The sequence below is a fragment of the Nanorana parkeri genome, unplaced genomic scaffold (genome assembly GCF_000935625.1).
Source record: "Nanorana parkeri isolate BGI_ZX_2015 unplaced genomic scaffold, ASM93562v1 scaffold172, whole genome shotgun sequence".
Taxonomy (NCBI): domain Eukaryota; kingdom Metazoa; phylum Chordata; class Amphibia; order Anura; family Dicroglossidae; genus Nanorana; species Nanorana parkeri.
Genome location: NW_017306440.1, coordinates 455,973 through 473,337, shown reverse-complemented (window position 1 = coordinate 473,337; position 17,365 = coordinate 455,973). Strand labels below are relative to the sequence as shown.

The 17,365-nt window shown below is 41.8% G+C and overlaps 1 protein-coding gene across 3 annotated transcripts in view; it reads right to left on the bottom strand.

Annotated features, from left to right (window-relative positions):
• The window catches only part of FAM53A (family with sequence similarity 53 member A), an 80,426-nt gene that overhangs the window by 25,583 nt on the left and 37,478 nt on the right, over positions 1-17,365 (bottom strand). The window contains exons 3-5 of one of the 3 annotated variants that reach the window (XM_018554768.1): positions 16,177-16,231; positions 12,760-13,568; positions 4,342-4,350 (exon numbers count right to left, since the gene is read on the bottom strand). In XM_018554768.1, coding sequence (XP_018410270.1) covers positions 4,342-4,350; positions 12,760-13,568; positions 16,177-16,231 — 873 coding nt within the window. The remainder of the gene's footprint in view (positions 1-4,341; positions 4,351-12,759; positions 13,569-16,176; positions 16,232-17,365) is intronic. The other 2 variants (XM_018554767.1, XM_018554769.1) reach the window with 2 other exon arrangements.

The window sequence follows — 17,365 nt, the reverse complement described above, 5'->3', positions numbered from 1 at the left end:
TTATTGACCGACTCCCGAGCAACAAACAAGATGACGAATCCCATTCTCAATGGACCTGTTCACACCTGAACGTTGAATTGGTTGTTGTCCAAAGCTGGAAAAGTACACGAGCATCTTTTTTGGCCAGAATCATGCATTATTGGGCAAATAGACTTTAATAGGAGCGCCAGAAAAATGCTTGAAAAACATGTGTTTATGGACTTTTTTCACGCGCTCGAGTCATTACACGCCGCCTGGCTTCCTGAATGGGACTTCCGGCGCTCTGTATTCGGTATCGGCGAGTACCGAACAAAAAAATATCGGTACTCGATACCGAAATACCGGTGGATCCCTAGTTTAATTCAATATAGCCATGGAGGCAGCCATTACATAATCGTGCTGTGCTTCCAGCTTAGTATTGCAGCACAGTGGTTGTACTTTACTGCTCTTCCTTCTATGGATTAATCAACTAAGGTGGACTGAAAACAAGGAACTTTCTACCTGGCCAGTTCTGTAATCAATGTTCATCTAAGAAGCTGTTCAGCAGGGATGCTGAATATGGTGCAATATACTGGCAGCCACTAGAGGGAGCATTGATAAATCTTCAAATGGTATTGTTACATTAGTAACACAAAAATGTGTACTCAAAGTATTATAGTATCTACAGACACAATATCAGGACATATGGATGTGCAATAGTACTATGAATTACATAATTAAAGCATACACATTTATCTTTTTTAATCTAAGAAAATGTAATGCTCAATTAAATCCTGTTTAAATGTAAAAGGGTAACTCCAGTCTAAAAAATGAAAATGCTAATTGTACCTATCGGTATATATCATTCTTTTATGGTGCTTTGCAGGCGATCAGGAACATAAGAAATAGATAATCCGCGCTTCTGGAAAGGAGACTAAAGTGGAAATGTATAATAAATTAAGACCTAAAGCAGCTCTAAAAAGAGGATAGAAGAATCCTATCAACAGTCGAGAAAAATATATATCAAAGCGCTAAAGGTGTAACTAATATGAAACTTAGTATAACCAAGTGATATAGTGAAATTTTAGGTTTAGGCGGTCTAGCCTTTTTTTAATATATATTTTTGGCACGGATCGTTTACATATTGTGACCTATTCGAGGTCTTTACACAGTGGTTGAAATTTTTTATTGTCCCAATCATTTTCTGTTTTTCCACAGCACTATTGTACTATTAATTTTATTTTTATTTTATATATATATTTCTTTTATGATTCTATGTAAGACATATCACTTGTCTTAGGGCTAGACCGCCTAAACCTAAAATTTCACTATATCACTTGGTTATACTAAGTTTCATATTAGTTACACCTTTAGCGCTTTGATATATATTTTTCTCGACTGTTGATCAGGAACATAAGCCTTTGTAGTTACATTTTCCTATTTACCATTCCTTGCTTTCCTGTATCTTCCACTTTTTTATGCCACGGGTGATCTATACACAAAAACACCCAACATACAGAACAGAATGGGTGCTGGAATCATCCTAGCTTCATTGTTACTTCCAGTCCGACACGGCACACCTCACAGTAACCTCAGAAGAGAAGCAGAGATGGCAATCTGAAGGCTTCTTTACGTTTGAAAGCATAAAAACAAACCCAGAGAAAACCGTGCATTCCAAACCATGGAGCATTAACACAATAAACAGTTCTTGGCGAACATTAAAATATGTATATCAAAATGTATGGCCACTTAAAGCCCTACTCCAGGCGCTAGAAAAAAAATGACCCTTGCAGTGGAGCCCTCCCACACTGCAAAGGTTAAGTGCTCATTATGTCTAGGCGTAGAGGAAGCAGCTGTGACTCTTCCTCGCTCCAACAGGGTTCCTACATGCTGAGCAACTGGTCCCCCCAAAGCTTCTTCTCTAAGACGCTCCAGCTTGCAGTCACACGTTAATGTCATCACATATAACGCAGGACCAGTAGTCCTGCATTGTACGTGAGGCTGCCAAGGGACCACCCATGACCCAGAGCGTCAGAGGTGAGCACCAAAAGCCTAATAGTTGGGGGGTTTCAGCCGATTCAGTATCCAATGCCCAAAATTCAAAACCAAGTATGGCTTTAGAGCTAAGCCTTACCCATCTGGTCAACCCTTGGTCCAAAGACTGCCTTAGTGGCCAAGGTGCGAACATTGTACCAAAGAATGGAAGGTGGGTTAAGGAACCGCTTCATGATGGTGCTAGCTCCTGAAGACAAGGCAGTAAACCCCTTGGGTAAAAAGTGAGACCAGGATCACAAGAAGCTTTTTTGGCTTTCAGGTACCTTGTGGCACACCTGTGACTTGGCAGTCAGCAGTAAATCAGTATTATTCATGGAGCGGGTAAATAGGCCGCACTTCTCAAAATGGAACTTCAGCTCTGCCAAGGACTGCCTGTGACTACATGTTAGCATTGCTTCACAGTGAGATGGTAAGCATCAGGTTAACTGCAATACAATTCAAGAAAAAATCTCTAACAAAAGGTAGGTGAGGATCTGAATTCCACAACACCCACACAGTTGCATGATGTAAAGCAGATACACAGATTGATGGCAGCCTAGAGCTAGTATCGCATGACAGCATCAGATAAAGGGCAACTGCCCCTGTGTAGGTTGCTACTGCTCACCACCTCCTCAAAGTCGCTGACTTGGCATGCCCTTGTTCTGGGTCAGTGACTCAGACAGCATGGCAATCAGCATTTTCAAGAAAAATACTGACTGGGTGCTGTACAAAGCTTCCTGGAGACATCACAGCACCCTGCATCAGTGCTCAAGAGCCCTCAGCCCTGATGCACCTGGTCTGATGACTCTTGGGAGGAATGATACAAAAATCAGAATGCCTTGATGGGTGGATGTCAGTTTGGGAGGAGTGGGAGTTCCTAGACAGCCCACATTTGCATGCAGACCACCACAGATAACACCCACATGTGATGCTGAGCCTCCAAGATTGAAAGTACTGATATCCAATGGATAAAAGGGGTGGGCCAGGAACAGTCAGGCTGGAGAGAAAAGGCTAGATGATGCTGGACATCTTCCAGCCAGGAAATGAAGTGGGCTCTGACTTGCTGAACTTGCAATGCACACTACGAGAAGCTCACAGCACGCATTGAATTCAGAGTAAGCAATTTTAATACATTAGAGGAGCCTGTAGAGCTGTACAAGACTGAAGGGAAGGCCGAAGTTCTTCTTTAAAGCCTTGGGTACGTTATCTGCTGGTATAGCTGAATCACGTCCCGAGTTCCCACACTCTGCAGAGCAGTTGTGAATATTTTTGGACGGGGTAACACGATCCCTTTGCAAACTGAAAGAAGCCAGATCCCAACATAAAACATCAGGCCGAGTCTTTCTGCTCTGTGCAATAATTGCCTTATTACCGGGTACACATTCTGAGAGCTCTGAGATCTTGCCAAAGCCTTCAGATAATGGGAGCCATCCCAGTGGGACGCCACATTTTCCAGCAAGGTCAAACAGCTGTCTAAAAAATTAGCTGGAGCCTTCGGCTTAACTATTAGCTGGAAAGTATGAAGGTCTCCCATTCACAGGGCCATGTTTGTCTGCTACGGCTGAAACTCAATCCACACCTTGGCTGACATTTCCACTTAAGATTCAGGTGGCGCGGAACAACCGTGGAAAACCTCACACTTTCCTACACAAAGCAGACTTCTACTGCAGTAGGCAAATAGGTACCGTCCTAAGTAAAACAAAAAATAATAAATGTGCTAATATATATATCATTTAGGCATAATAAATATTAATGGGACACCAGGCCACATAGTATGCTGTGTTGAGCAGCTCTCCAATGCAAAGCATGAGAAGTCAGATCAGTTGGCATTAAGTAGTTCTGTGGCAACATTGAATTTAAATTTGCTATATCCTAGGAATCCAAAGCAACAAGTGCTATAAAAAAAACAAACAAAAAAAACCTGCTGCTTCTGGCCTAAAAATGGTGCCTACCTCGCGGTTATGGGCTGAGGGTCAGATTTAGGCACAATAGGTGTGTGCTTATAGGCTGCAAAAGCTAGAAGGTGGCTTTCCCCTGTACAGAATACCTATACAGGGAAAGGCCACCTGTTTGCTTCTGCTGCCTATAGGCACACACCCTAATGTGCCTAAATCTGGCTCTGAGGCCATAACAGCGAGGTAGCCAGTAAATACTTTTTGCCATTATAGCCACAAGTAAAAGTATACCAATACTAAGCCAGGCTTGGACTAGCAAAGTGGGTAAATGTTCTGTGTAAAAGGAGTTTTTGGCAGATGGATGTAGCTTTGGGCACCAAGGGTTTCGCTTCTATAAACTCCAGTACCAGAAGTGTTTCCTTGGCCTGAAATAAACCCAAAAGTGCATTAACACCTTAAGGGCCTATTCACACTAGTCATACACTAAAGCGATCAGTCATATCCTGTGGGCTAGTGTCTACTGGGTACTGGTTGGGGTGTGTGGAGGGACAAAGCACAATTTACGTTTTCTAATTCTTTTTAATAAGAGGAGTTAAAACTTAAAAATGCATTTAAGTACATTCATTGTTTACAAATATGTATCTTCTTTGTGTATCACTCGGCTGTAGATCCTCAAATCATCTCTGAATTGGTGCTGACACTGTCCTTGCTTCTGGGGGGTGGCTACTTTTTCCCCATGGTTCCTGTGTGTGTTGTAAAGTAGTCACCGCTCCAAGCTCGCTCCTGTGATGGACTACAGTCTCAGTACAAATTAGTAAACGTGAGATTGTATACCATCGCGCACCCCTGTACCCCTGACAATCTGTCACTGGGACAGGAAGTAGTGATAAAATGCAATAAAACTATTTTTGTTGGAGCTAGGCTCCAGGACAGGAGGGGGCGGACACAAGACCAGTCATCCTGTGAACTGAGAGAGCAGCGGTGACCAGTCTTTAACCCCTTCATGACTGAGGCCCTTTTTCATTTTTTGCACCCATGTTATATTCCACATTTTAGGCCTGAAAATGACGTAAAACCCCCCAACATTATATATTTTCTGAATGCCAAGACCCTATAGAATAAAATGGTGGTAGTTGAACATTTTTATGTTGCGCAATATTAGCGCAACTCCTTATTAAACCCCAAAATTTAGTGACAAATTTAATTAAATGCCCCAAAACACAACAAATTACCAATTTTTTTAATGAAATATAAAAGATGAGGTTACAACGAGTAAAACGATACCCAACATGCCCAGTTTACAGATTGCGTGCGACCGTGAAACGGCGAAAAACTGCAGTACCCCAAAAAGTCAATAAAAGACGCTTTAAAAGCCCCCACAGGTCATCAATTTAGAGATACCCCAAAATACTGGCCCTAGAATTATTGCTCTCACTCCGGCGTGCGCGGCGATACCCAACATGTGTAGCGCGTTCGTCGTTTTCATGCGTAGGCGCACCCGACGTGTGTTTACGTGGCGACGCGCGTGCTCGCAGGGGCGGGGGACTTTTAAATTTTTTTTTTATTATTATTAGATTTATTTTATTTCATTTTAATTTTAAAAACTGTTTTTTTTTTTTTTTTTACTTTACTTTGACTGCTATCACATGGGGGGGCTTGCAAGCCCCCCCATGTAATAGCAGATGGTGGTGACAGGTCCTCTTTAAGGTGATGCTGGGGGTCCAAAAGACCCTCAGTGTCACCTTTACACTGGAAATAAGCTATTGAAGTGCAGATCGCACTTCAATAGCTTATACCTGGGCTGCAGGAGCCCAGAACTGACAGCCCAGGGACCGGAAGTGATGCAATCTGCATCGCTCCCGGTCCCATAGAACGGGGAGGGGATCGATGAACGGAAGGGGTTAACGAAGGGGTTAATACAGGAAGCTCCTACACAAAGGCAAAGTTTCACACTGGATTACTGCACAGATCTGGAAGAAACACACAAAGCTCACCAAGATTCAAGGAAGAATACACATGACGTGTTTATCTCTTTATCCTGGAGTTCATCTTTAAAAAAAAAAAAAATCCAAAAAAGCTAAAGCAAAGAATATTAGGGAACACACAAGAGGGACATTAAAAACTCTCTAAAAACCAAAGAGGAACAAATAATAATGTGAGGTAGTGATGTACTGTTTCACTTCCTTGAACAAAAATAATCAAGTGTACACAAATGTCAGATGTCTTCACATTCATGAAGCAACACAGTAAAAAAAAAACCACTCCTGTGGCGGATCTGAAACGACCATCATGTTGGCGCACAAACTGATGGACATTTTTATGAAAGTGTCTGAAAGAAGAAATCTCTGGTCTGCAACTTGTTAGATCTTTTCCCTCCAACACATAAAAAAACACATGCATTAGGACCATGAAGGCAAAGTGATAAGGGAGGAGTAGTAACCTACGGAAGTGTTCTGTGAGGTGATGTGGTGTCTTGTTCGGAGTGATCGGAGTTCCCAATTCAGCAAAACGTGGGAACGCCTGAAAATGTGCGACGCAAACGTTTTAGATGATTTTTCATGCATATCAACTGGCCTCCTCCTAACAACCTCAGGCCTGAATAAAATCGAGAATTCAGTAGTGCCCATTCTGAATGTGGAGATCTTCATCCTTCCGGTTAGGGCCCACACATTAGAACCTCTGACTCTACTGCTCGTTACAAGAACTGCGGCAGAGGCCCCAAGGTTCCTAGGAGGAGGCGGACAGTTGCAATGCGCAAAAGAGCATGAAATATCATTTTCAGACGCTCCCACTGAAGTCTACGGGGCCAAAAACACAATTCTGCTCACGCACCTTTCCATACAATGAGTGGCAGAATGGACACCATTGAATAGAACGGGAATCTTCATTTTGAGCATTGCTGCACTTCGGCAATCAACAAATGGCTCAGGTGTAAATGGGGGCTTAGAGAGACCAAGAACAAAAAAAGATGAAGGGGTAAAATACAATCTCTTGAATAAACTGAATTGACTACCTCCTTGGGTTCACAAACCGCCTTTCAATGTCATAGGATCAATGCCAAAAAATGTGGACTGTCCATCTTAAAAAAAAACCCCACCAGTAAGCAAAATTTTGGATTATCCATCAGACTGACCTTTTCGCACATGCAGTGGAAGGACCATGAGAAAACAGAAGAGTAATGAGAACAGCTTCCTGAACTGGAAAAAGAGCATCATTCACCAGTCGATCACTGACAGGAGGAATCTGTGCTGCTATTTAAGACACTGGTCAAAATAAGCAGCAAGGACAGCACACCGCGAGCCACAAGCCAGAGAAGGGCCAGACTATTTATTCCCTTAACGATCTTGTAAAGGACTAGTTGCCACAAAATGTCTCACACTTAACGGACTCTCAATATGTTATGGAGATTAATGGGTTTATAAGCCCTCAGCTTTTTCTGCATATATCTACTGCTAGCAAGTAGGAGAAATATGCAAAATGTTTTTTTAAACAAATAACGCTTTAACAGCGGATTAAACTCACCTGTGTCTTCCACGCGCGCTCCCGTCCGAAAATGTGAACATTCTCAGGCGGCCGCAAAAGATCTTGGGGTGCGCGCATACGCAGTTTACATTTTCGCCCGGGACGCGAGGAGGGACGCAAGGTAAGTCTATGGATGCGTGCACCCGCATGCAGACACCGTGGGACAGGAAGTGCCAGCAAGCCCAGAGGAGTCAGCGCTGGATCGGACACCCACCGCAGCGCTGGAGAGAAGTCTGAAAACATCAGGAAAGAAGATAGGATTAAGAGACATCATTTAAGGTGAGTGCTTTAATTAACGTTGGGGTGAGGGAAAAAAAGTTGCCTTTAATGTCACTTTAAGGCATTTCCTAGTAACCCGTCACAAGACATGAATCTCAAGCAGCTCTCCAGAACTGCAAAAGAAAAAAAAACCATTTGCATGGTATACAATGTGGAAAGTTTGGAACTTCAGGTGATGCATTCTATTGCCCAGTATTAGTTATTAAAGATACAAGCTTTTGAATCCCATTAGATTTCTTCTTCAGGCTTCTTTCTTTAAAGTAAAACTATATGGGCTTGCATTAAAAAAAATGTGCTGCAGCACTTGATAAATAAGGTGCGTCTGCACTTATAATTTTCACTCTGAAAAGCCGCGTCTGCCTTGAAAAGTTTTTGCAAATACCTGCTGCGCCTAATGTATTTTCATGTGATGCGGTGGCAACAATGCTGCACCACTCTCGAATTCAGAGCATGGTTGCCACACTTCTGTAGGCCGTGCCTGATTGCACTACATTGGGATTTTTAAAAAATATTGTTGCAAGGGGCGTGGCTATTGTCATTGCTTATTCACAAGCCCGGAGCTCGTCAAACAACACCTAGCCACACCTATTCCTGCCAACTGCTTTCTGGATTGACAGCACCACCTCCTTCAACCTTCCCATTGTGAGCTGTAGTGTCTGGGAGGAGATATGTGCAACACAAACTATGGAGGATTTAGCTCAGTGAGGGAAGATTAAGGATGTTTTTTGGCTTGTGCATCCCATATTACCAGGATTTGGTAGTCGTTAAGAGTCTAGTTGTACTAGCAAACCTTATCAATATGCTAGATATACTGTTAAAATACATATACAAGAGCTGTTGTGGATTTGTATTTCTGCTCATTCAATCCTCAGCCCTATCAGACATCAGAGCCAGGTTGTGACCCAAGTTTTCACTACTGCAGTTAAGCAATACTGCCTTGGTCACCTCCCTGCCTGTGACTGGAAAATGAAAGCATAGCACTGATTAGTCATCTCTACGCTCATTCTGGTCCCACCTCCTCTGAGAATGTTCTTCGCCAGCTCCTATGCACTGCAAAAATACTGATTGACTGTGTGTACTGCCCCTTCCACTCCCAGTGTGAGGCTGATCAGGAAATCACGAGAAGTGAATACCAAGTCAAAATCAGATATTAACAGTAGAAGAATTCAAAAATAAATGCAAAATTTTTTTAATTAGCACATATGTGCATTGCTTTTTTTTTTTTTTACTTTTTATATCTGCCTTGAGTTCAGCATTAAGTTAATTGGGAATTTTTGGTAGAGTAAAATCTACTCTTCCCAATATATGCAGTTGTCCTGCTACACTGCAGGTGTCACATGCCAGCTCTATAGAGCGAGATCTGAGCGATCATGGACTGCCGATAGCTCAGCTTGCAGTCTTCTCCCTACAGAGAGCAGTGAGGGACAGACAGGGGAGGGGGCGGGCACAGCAGGCTCTGGCTCTAGAGAGGCAGAGCCAGCTGTCAATCAGTCAGCGGGCTGGATCCCGACAATATAGCCAGGATCTTTCCTGGCTGCAGCGCGGCTCTGTGCTGTCAGCAGCCTATAAGATGCTGACTTCGGGTCACAGGAATACATTAGTAAATGTACTTCTGCAACCCAAAAGAGGAATAAAGCCAGAAAAAAAAGTTTGGCTTTAGTTCTCTTTTCACCAATAGAGGGAATCACACTTCAAACCTTCCACATTAATCGGTAGCTTACACCGTACAAGACTCTACTAAAGGCTATATAAATAATATAGTTGTTCACTGTGTGGACTACTGAGGAAAGTTCCCATTAAAGGTACAAAAGCATCAATACTCTCAATTCAAAAACAGTCACCTTCTAGCACATAGAGGTGTTCGTTATCACACAGATTTTAAAACCTCCTGCAAGTAGGCTCAATTCTTCATTTTTCAATGCAGAAAGTTGAAGGAGCAAAGTACGACACATGTAAGAGCCATCACTGAGTGAGAACTGAAGTTGTGGCCTGACAACCGAGTAAAAGACAGGGGGAAATCTCCACCGACCATGCTTGGGAATATATCTGTCGGTCTATTACTACTCTAGCACTTTAAGTCTAGGACTTTGGACTCCTATTAACCTCTTGGCATAACATGTATGCGACTACCACGAGACCACACACATACTGTACAAACACATGCTCTGGTGATATTGAGTCGATTTACTTTACTGGGTACAAACAACCTAATCAAATAACAGATAAATGGGCAAAAAAAACTGGCTAAACCGCAACAAAAAATAACCTAAAAGGTCTAAGACAGGTTGTCAAAACACATCAAAATAGAAGGCATTGAACAACGCCAAGTTACACAAAAAAAAAATGAAATTCAGGAGCAGTCAAGTGCAGACATGTCGAAACTCTCTCAATATGCAGACACAAGTGTAGTCAGTGAACGTCTCCCTCCAGCAGATGGGACAAAAAAGGATTGTGTGTGTGTGTGTGTGATTTGGGTGAGTTATGAGAGGTCGGGTGAGGCACACAGCGTGAGAAAGGGACTTTCCACCAAATCTCTATTTTAAGCATGCATCTCACTGAACATGCAGCTGGCAGGAGGGAACTAGACTTATTTCCATCTTGTGAACATGTCACTTTGTAGAGCCATGAGCAGTCTATTGTTATACCTTTCCTGGACAGGTGATATAAATTTATGATCACAGCCAATATAACCTAATAAAAAGCTAAGATACTTGTAAAAACTGGGCATTTTATCTGAGCCATTCTTGGCTAAAAACCCCCATCTATGCCCAAATGACTACCAGCATGGCAATCGGAATGTATGTGGGGTACAGATATTCCAGGGCACCCCTTCGAATAAATAGAGGGTGATAGACTAGATTCTAGATGACCTCCTGAATTCCTCCAATACCATGTTCATATGTCAATATAAAGCTAGCATTCTTGCCGGTACAGATACAGAGTAACAGATGTACCAAATACCTTCGCTGAAGAAAATGCCGCTTTTCTGGATCCTTCCAGTGTAGCACATGCCTGAAGACAAAGATGTTTCATCATGTGATCTCAGCTGGAGAGAAAGCTCAGCCAATTAGAAGTGTGATTGCACATGCCCAGTACTACAGAAAACAAAGAGGGCTACACAGAGGATCAAGTAACTATCAAAGATTATTTATTTTCTTCTGAACCAAATCAGACATGGTGAAGGGAGGAGAATAGAACAGAGCCCAACGTCTGTTTCAAAATCCTCTATTTCTGTCTTGCGTTAAAAGTGACACTAAAATCAGGAGTTAAATCATTGTAAATGCATTCAAGGACCTTCATTAATCAAGAATGTATCTTATTTGTGTATCACTAGGCTGTCGATCCTCAAATCGAATTGGTGCCGACACTGTCCTTCCTTCTGGAGGGGGGCTACTTTTGTTCCCCATGGTCCCAGTGTGTGATGTAGAGTCACCGCTCCAAGCTCACTCCCATGATGGACTACAATCTTAGTAGTACAAATTAGTAAACTAAACGTGAGACTGTAGTTTATTACGGGAGCGAGCTTGGAGAGGTAGCTACTTTATAACACACACAGGGACCATGGGGACCAAAAGTAGCCACCCTCCAGAAGGAAGGACAGTGTCAGCACCAACCTAAAGATGTTTTGAGGCTCTCCAGCACCACCCTTCCTTCTGGAGGGGAGCTACTTTTGTTCCCCAATTTTGTTGTAAAGTAGTCACCGCTCCAAGCTCACTCCCATGATGGACTTCCATCTCATGTTTAGTTCATTAATTTGTATTGAAGTTATAGTCTATCACGGGAGTGTACTCGGAGCAGTTGCTACTTTACAACACACACAGGTACAACACACACAGGGACCATGGGGAACAAAAGTAGCCCCCCTCCAGAAGGAAGGACAGTGTCAGCAACAATTCAGAGATGATTGGAGGATCTACAGCCGAGTGATACACAAACAAGATACTTTTTTATTAATAATTAGGGCATTTTAATGCATTTGTAAGATTTAACTTTTGAGTTTAGTGTCACTTTAAGCCCAATCTGATTTTAGATGGCTTCTACAGAATGTTGTCCTATGCTGAGACACTTTAATGCACTTAATATAGTGAAACAATGGTTCATTTTTTCGCAACTCCTGGAGAATATTTCTGGACGAAGCTGTCTTCTGTGTCCGTACATACCTCGATATCATTTCCTGAGTTCTGACTCCTAAGTGTTATGAATGGCAAAATTTCCCATCTTCCCACCACTCCTTAGCTTGAGATAAATTGGAAGAAAGGAAAGAGAAAACACTCAAAAAGCAAAGCACAATGCAGTCATAATCTCCAACCGCACGTCATTTCCAGGCAGGACGCACATACTGCTCGATATGATAACGAGTGGGATGGAAATATTTTGATGCACACATCAATAATAATTAACAGCTCTCTAACAATGCATAATTCTGACAGCTCATTTGTTAAAGGGAACATTCATAAAGCAGATAACTACAGTCACTGTTAAAGGGCATGTCCAGAAGAAATTTTCTTCGCTTTGTTTTGGATAGCGTAGGGAAGGATTAGAAGCCTTTATCCAAAACTGGAACAGCAGCTATTAGAAAATTAGTACCAAATTACGGACATATTATAATAAACACCAAACGAACCTGTGCTAAAAGCTAATTATTAGTTTCCAGAAGGTACACAATGTACCTGAAGTCAATAACTCCACAATGTGGGAGGATTGCTTGCCTGAATGTTAATTCATGGAAACTTGTCAGCCTTTTGGGGCTACTGGAGGTTCAAAACTTTTTGGGCAGGACAACACAAAATTGGAAACCATAATACACATATAAAAGAATTGTACAACATTTTATAGCAAAATTGGTGATTGTTTATAATCTGGCTAACTAATCGATTTTGAAAATAATCGTTAGCTGCAGCTCTATCTGTGTCTAAAAGATGTTTGTGCTTACAGTTCTAATTTGTCACCTTGAAATAAAAGCATGAATGAGAAAACCTGATTGCAATAGGAGACACTCAATTGTCTTCCAGATACCAATTAGAATACAAGGACAGACGGATACAAAAAGTCTTTACACAGGAAGACTTACCCTTGTCATTTTAAAGAAATCTATAGATGGCCTACTCCACCGGACGTCCTCGTCACGTCTGCGCTTTAGCCGGGCTTTCCTCTCGTTTAACACACACGGCTGGGAGCGACACCGTAGTAAGCCCTGGCGCCGCCTCAACTCTGGAGTAGAAGTTGGTGTGCTGTTGGCTGAAGGCAAAATATCTCCTGGTTCTGTGATGTGCTCCTGAGACAGAGAAAGGCGCCTCCTTGGACTGAAGTCGCAAGGGCCGCCAGAGTTCCAACGTATGCTTGAAGTTGTGCTTCCTTCGCTACTGTCCACAAAACCGCTGCTGGCGGAAGAGGGCCTTGGGACTGGAGACGTGTTGCAGGCAGGCACTGTGAACACATTGTTGTTGTTAAGAGCCGGGGCGTTCTGTGGCAGACTAACACTTGTGCTTCTCTGCAGGGTGGCACTGCCGTGGCTGTTACAGCGCTGTAAAGTGGCGCTGCCCCCACTATTGCATCGCCTCTTTGAGACGGGAGTCCAAACCTTGGAATTGCCTGGTTTCCAGGGGGACCGACAGCGCGACAGTTCGTCTGGCTCAGACAGTGACCTGCAGTGTCTTTTCGTCGGGGGTGCCAGCGGCTGCCCAAAGCTGTCGTTAAGATTAAGTTCATTTATCCACCCTGATACTAAGGACTGATTGGAGGGCTCGTTCTGCCATGGCAGCATAAAGTTGGCAGGAGTGCCGGTGCTGAAGGGACACATGGAAAAAGGGAAGATGGAGTTCTTGTTCAGCTCCGTCCTGATTGGACAAGCCCTGTCAATCATTTTCCAGGGGCTATCCTCTACAAGAAAAAAAGGGAATAAAAAGAGAAAAAAAAGAAACAGAGGAAAATATTAGAACAGTAGCAGCATTGTAACATATGCATTCTTCTTTAAAAATATGTTGAGCGCACAATACCAGACACCAAGGTAATGAGAGTCATATCAGAAGAGGCCGAGTTTATTTTCAGTACTGAGAAACTGCCATGTAGACAGATAACTCAACTCACTTCAACTCAAATAGCAAAGACTTTTACAAAGGGGAATTCTCAGAAGCATGTAAATAACACTCTGCCCTCCTGCGTGTGCTGTGCACATTTTTCACCACATCATCCAATTACGTAACCGATAACATTCAATTTTTATAATGATAGCTAGGCACATATTGGGTTTCAGTTTTTACTTATCTTACCTATACATATCAAATTGTGGCTGACAACAAAAAAAGGTGCTGTATTATTTAGTGCTTCCATATGTGCAAGTCATAAGAACTTTAAAAAGATCCTAGCCTACGATTCACTGTGGGAGGTATGGGTTCTCAAACATTTTCTCGGTGTTGGACTCAAGGTATTAAAGTGTATGTACAGCAAAACGTTTTTAGTTTTGGATAAAGTAGGACGGTCAAGATCCCTGGGAGGTTATATTTTTTTGCAGTCTGTGAACCACTGGGAAAATTTCCCTCCACTTCCTGTCCCAGGGACCAACAGAAAGTGGAAATGTCCTAAAGTGAGGGAAATTCGCCTCTTAGGCAGCTGTCCCCGGAACAAGTGTCCCAACTGGAATATTTATCCTCACTGTTCGTTCTGATTAGTCAGCACTTTCTTCCACGGTGACAATGGTCATCGGTACAAAAAGAGTGGTGAATCACACTGATAGGGACTCAGACAGCAATAAAAACTTAACAGAAAGTCTAACCTTTCCCAACAATCCAAAATGTAAAAAAAAAATGGTTTTGCCTAGAGATGCATTTCAATTAAAACTAGTCATAACTGGGGTTATGCAAGAATCTTTACATTCACTGTTACATCTTCATAAATGTGGAAGCTTACCACGTATATATGCCCTCTTTTTAATCCTAATTTATACTGTTTGAGGATGAATCCAGGTCCTAAGAGAACAGATAAGAGGCCACCTCAAGGCTGGTCGGCCAACTTCCTGACCTCACGTTGATCATGCATGCTGTCCTCAGTGTCCATAACGGTATTATCAAACAGAGACTGTAGTTAAGAATGTAAACAAGTAGGAGGGCTATGTGGTTGATAGCATTAAGGTTTTTTAGGAGCTGGAAGATGGTGTAGGTTATCAGCAAAAGATCAGGCAGTTGACAGAGTAACTACTGTCAAATTTGATGTCACCTATCATCTCTGACCTTCACCAAGAATTATCCTCAGACAAACTAAAATATAACCTAGTAAGGGGGTAATTATTATAATTTAGAAACTTTCAATATGTCTTTTATGGACTAAAAGACCCCATGCCTTTCTACTGGCAACCAAATATAAAGCATGGGAGGCAGAAGGTGAGCCAGGAATCAACCACGGAAGACTTGTTCAATATTAGCATTACCTAGTCTCCAGGTTTCCAAAGCTCTCTAAAGAAGCAAGAGGACTCAAGGCCACTTTTGAAGGTAGGTTAAGCACTCTGGTTCCCTTTAAAGGGAACCTATACATGAAGTAATATGGGAGCTGCCACTGTTGACTTTGTAAAAGGTTAATGCTTTGGTGACCCTGGCATCACTGACCTGGAATAACTTTGCAGACTTCTGCCTTCATACTTTTTTTAGGTGAGAGATTTGCAGGTTCACATTGAGGAAAGGAAATGGCTTACTAGTAATATCGGCCAGACTTCAGAAATGTCATTTAAAATTGTACTGATATTTTATTTTTTGTACATAACAATCATGTTCTGCGTTTTATTTTGTTTTTTTAAAGAGATGCATGTCCCTTTCAATGTTTTAACAGGATGGAAAGACATCACCTAGCCATTGGAAGCCAAATACTTAGTCTTAGATTTGCAAACAGCTGTTCAGATTAAATTTGGCCCACACAAACCATACCTGATTTAATTTTAATTTAAGCAAATCCAGCAATGAACGTGGCAGTCAAACTTAATGCAAGATTCAGACCTACAGCTGCGCTAGCATGACCCCAAAAAAAAAATTACATCTTAAAGGACTTCCTTTACAAACAATGACAAATTGTGAGTGAAACACTTAAGAGGAAGTTCTAAAATAAGGATTCTGATGCTGAACAAAGTTCAGCTCTATTTGAGGGAAGGGGGTAGTCCAGTTTTTTTGTGTCTGTTATAATCTGACCCATTTAAATGTTTTAAATATGAGAAGGATGGGATGAAATATGTCCCCGTCCAACTAAACCAGCGGCTGGCCAACAGTGCAGGCTGTATTTAATATGCAAAGCTCCTTAGAGGCATACAATCGCTGTGAGCCACTGATTCGCGCCCATTGTTCCACGATCCGTTTAAGCCAGCAGGCTCTCAACCCTCATTTTCAAGCTCTGCATATGATTAGTACCAGAAAGGGGATCTACTTTTTTTTTTTTTTCTCCTCACTCTTCGCTGAACACCTTGCTTTCCATATAAAGAAAAATCTGCTAAGGTTTCACGAAAACTTACCATTGATTTCGTAAGGGAACAAGGTGCCACCATTGTTCAGCTTCTCAGAAGAGCGCTGAAATTAACCAAAGGAAAAAAAGTTTCAACACCATACAACAGAACATGGTGTGAAAAAATACACAAATCATACACTTTGCGAGCAGGACTTTAAAAAAAAAATATATATATATATATGACAATCAGATGTTTAGGGTACCGGCCAATGCACGGGAGGTACACGTGGGTGAAACAAATTCACTGTGGGGGTAGGCCAGATCTCCGTATTGTATAAACGAAAACCAGAACTTCGCCATCTGTTCCGTTTTCAATACGTGAAAAATTGTGAGGTAACAGCTGTAAAGTGTTAAGTGGTATTTCTAAACAGCCTTGATATAAAACATTACACGATCATATCTTTACTGGAAAGTGACTTGCAGAAGAAAATTGTTTTATAGGGAAAAAAACAAATCTCCTGGAAACACAAAAGGGTCTAGTGGATTTTGTTTCTGCGTTTAGCTTGTCAGAATTAGAATTTAGACACAATGATAAATGCTGGTAATAACACACATATAGGTCTATCAGTAAAAAAAATAAGTCAAGGCAACTGGACTTGCTGTATTTTTTTTTAAGACGTTTCACTGGACATCTGACCAGCTTTCTCAATTCAGAATGAAGTCAGAATTTTTTTTACAAGTCATTCTGAATTGAGAAAGCTGGTTGGATGTCCAGTGAAACGTCTTCAAGAAAAATACAGCAAGTCCAGTTGCCTTGACTTATTTTTTACAGATATACCATGACCTGGATGAATGAGGACCTTCACAGACACATAAAGGTCTAGATATTTATATGATTAAAAGGAACCCCTTGACCCAGATAAACCATAGATGCAATAAAAACTCGACCTTCAGATGATTTATTGATGTTATTTCCTAAGATGCATTACCAAGCATAATTATAGCACAACGCTAAGAAACATATCACATGAGCAATTCTGGAGCACTAAGGAACCTTTTTTAAAATTGTTTTCTATGTTGATATCTACAATGGGGATACTAAGCTGGAGCTGACTGCCTAAGTAGTTACCAAGAACATCACAAGTGGTTAGAAAAGCTGATATTTAGGACACCTCAAAATGCTAAAAAAGCAGAGCAAATTGCATGAAAGATTCTGTAGCTGCCACAAGTCCCTCCTCAATGTTAAGTGCACCTGT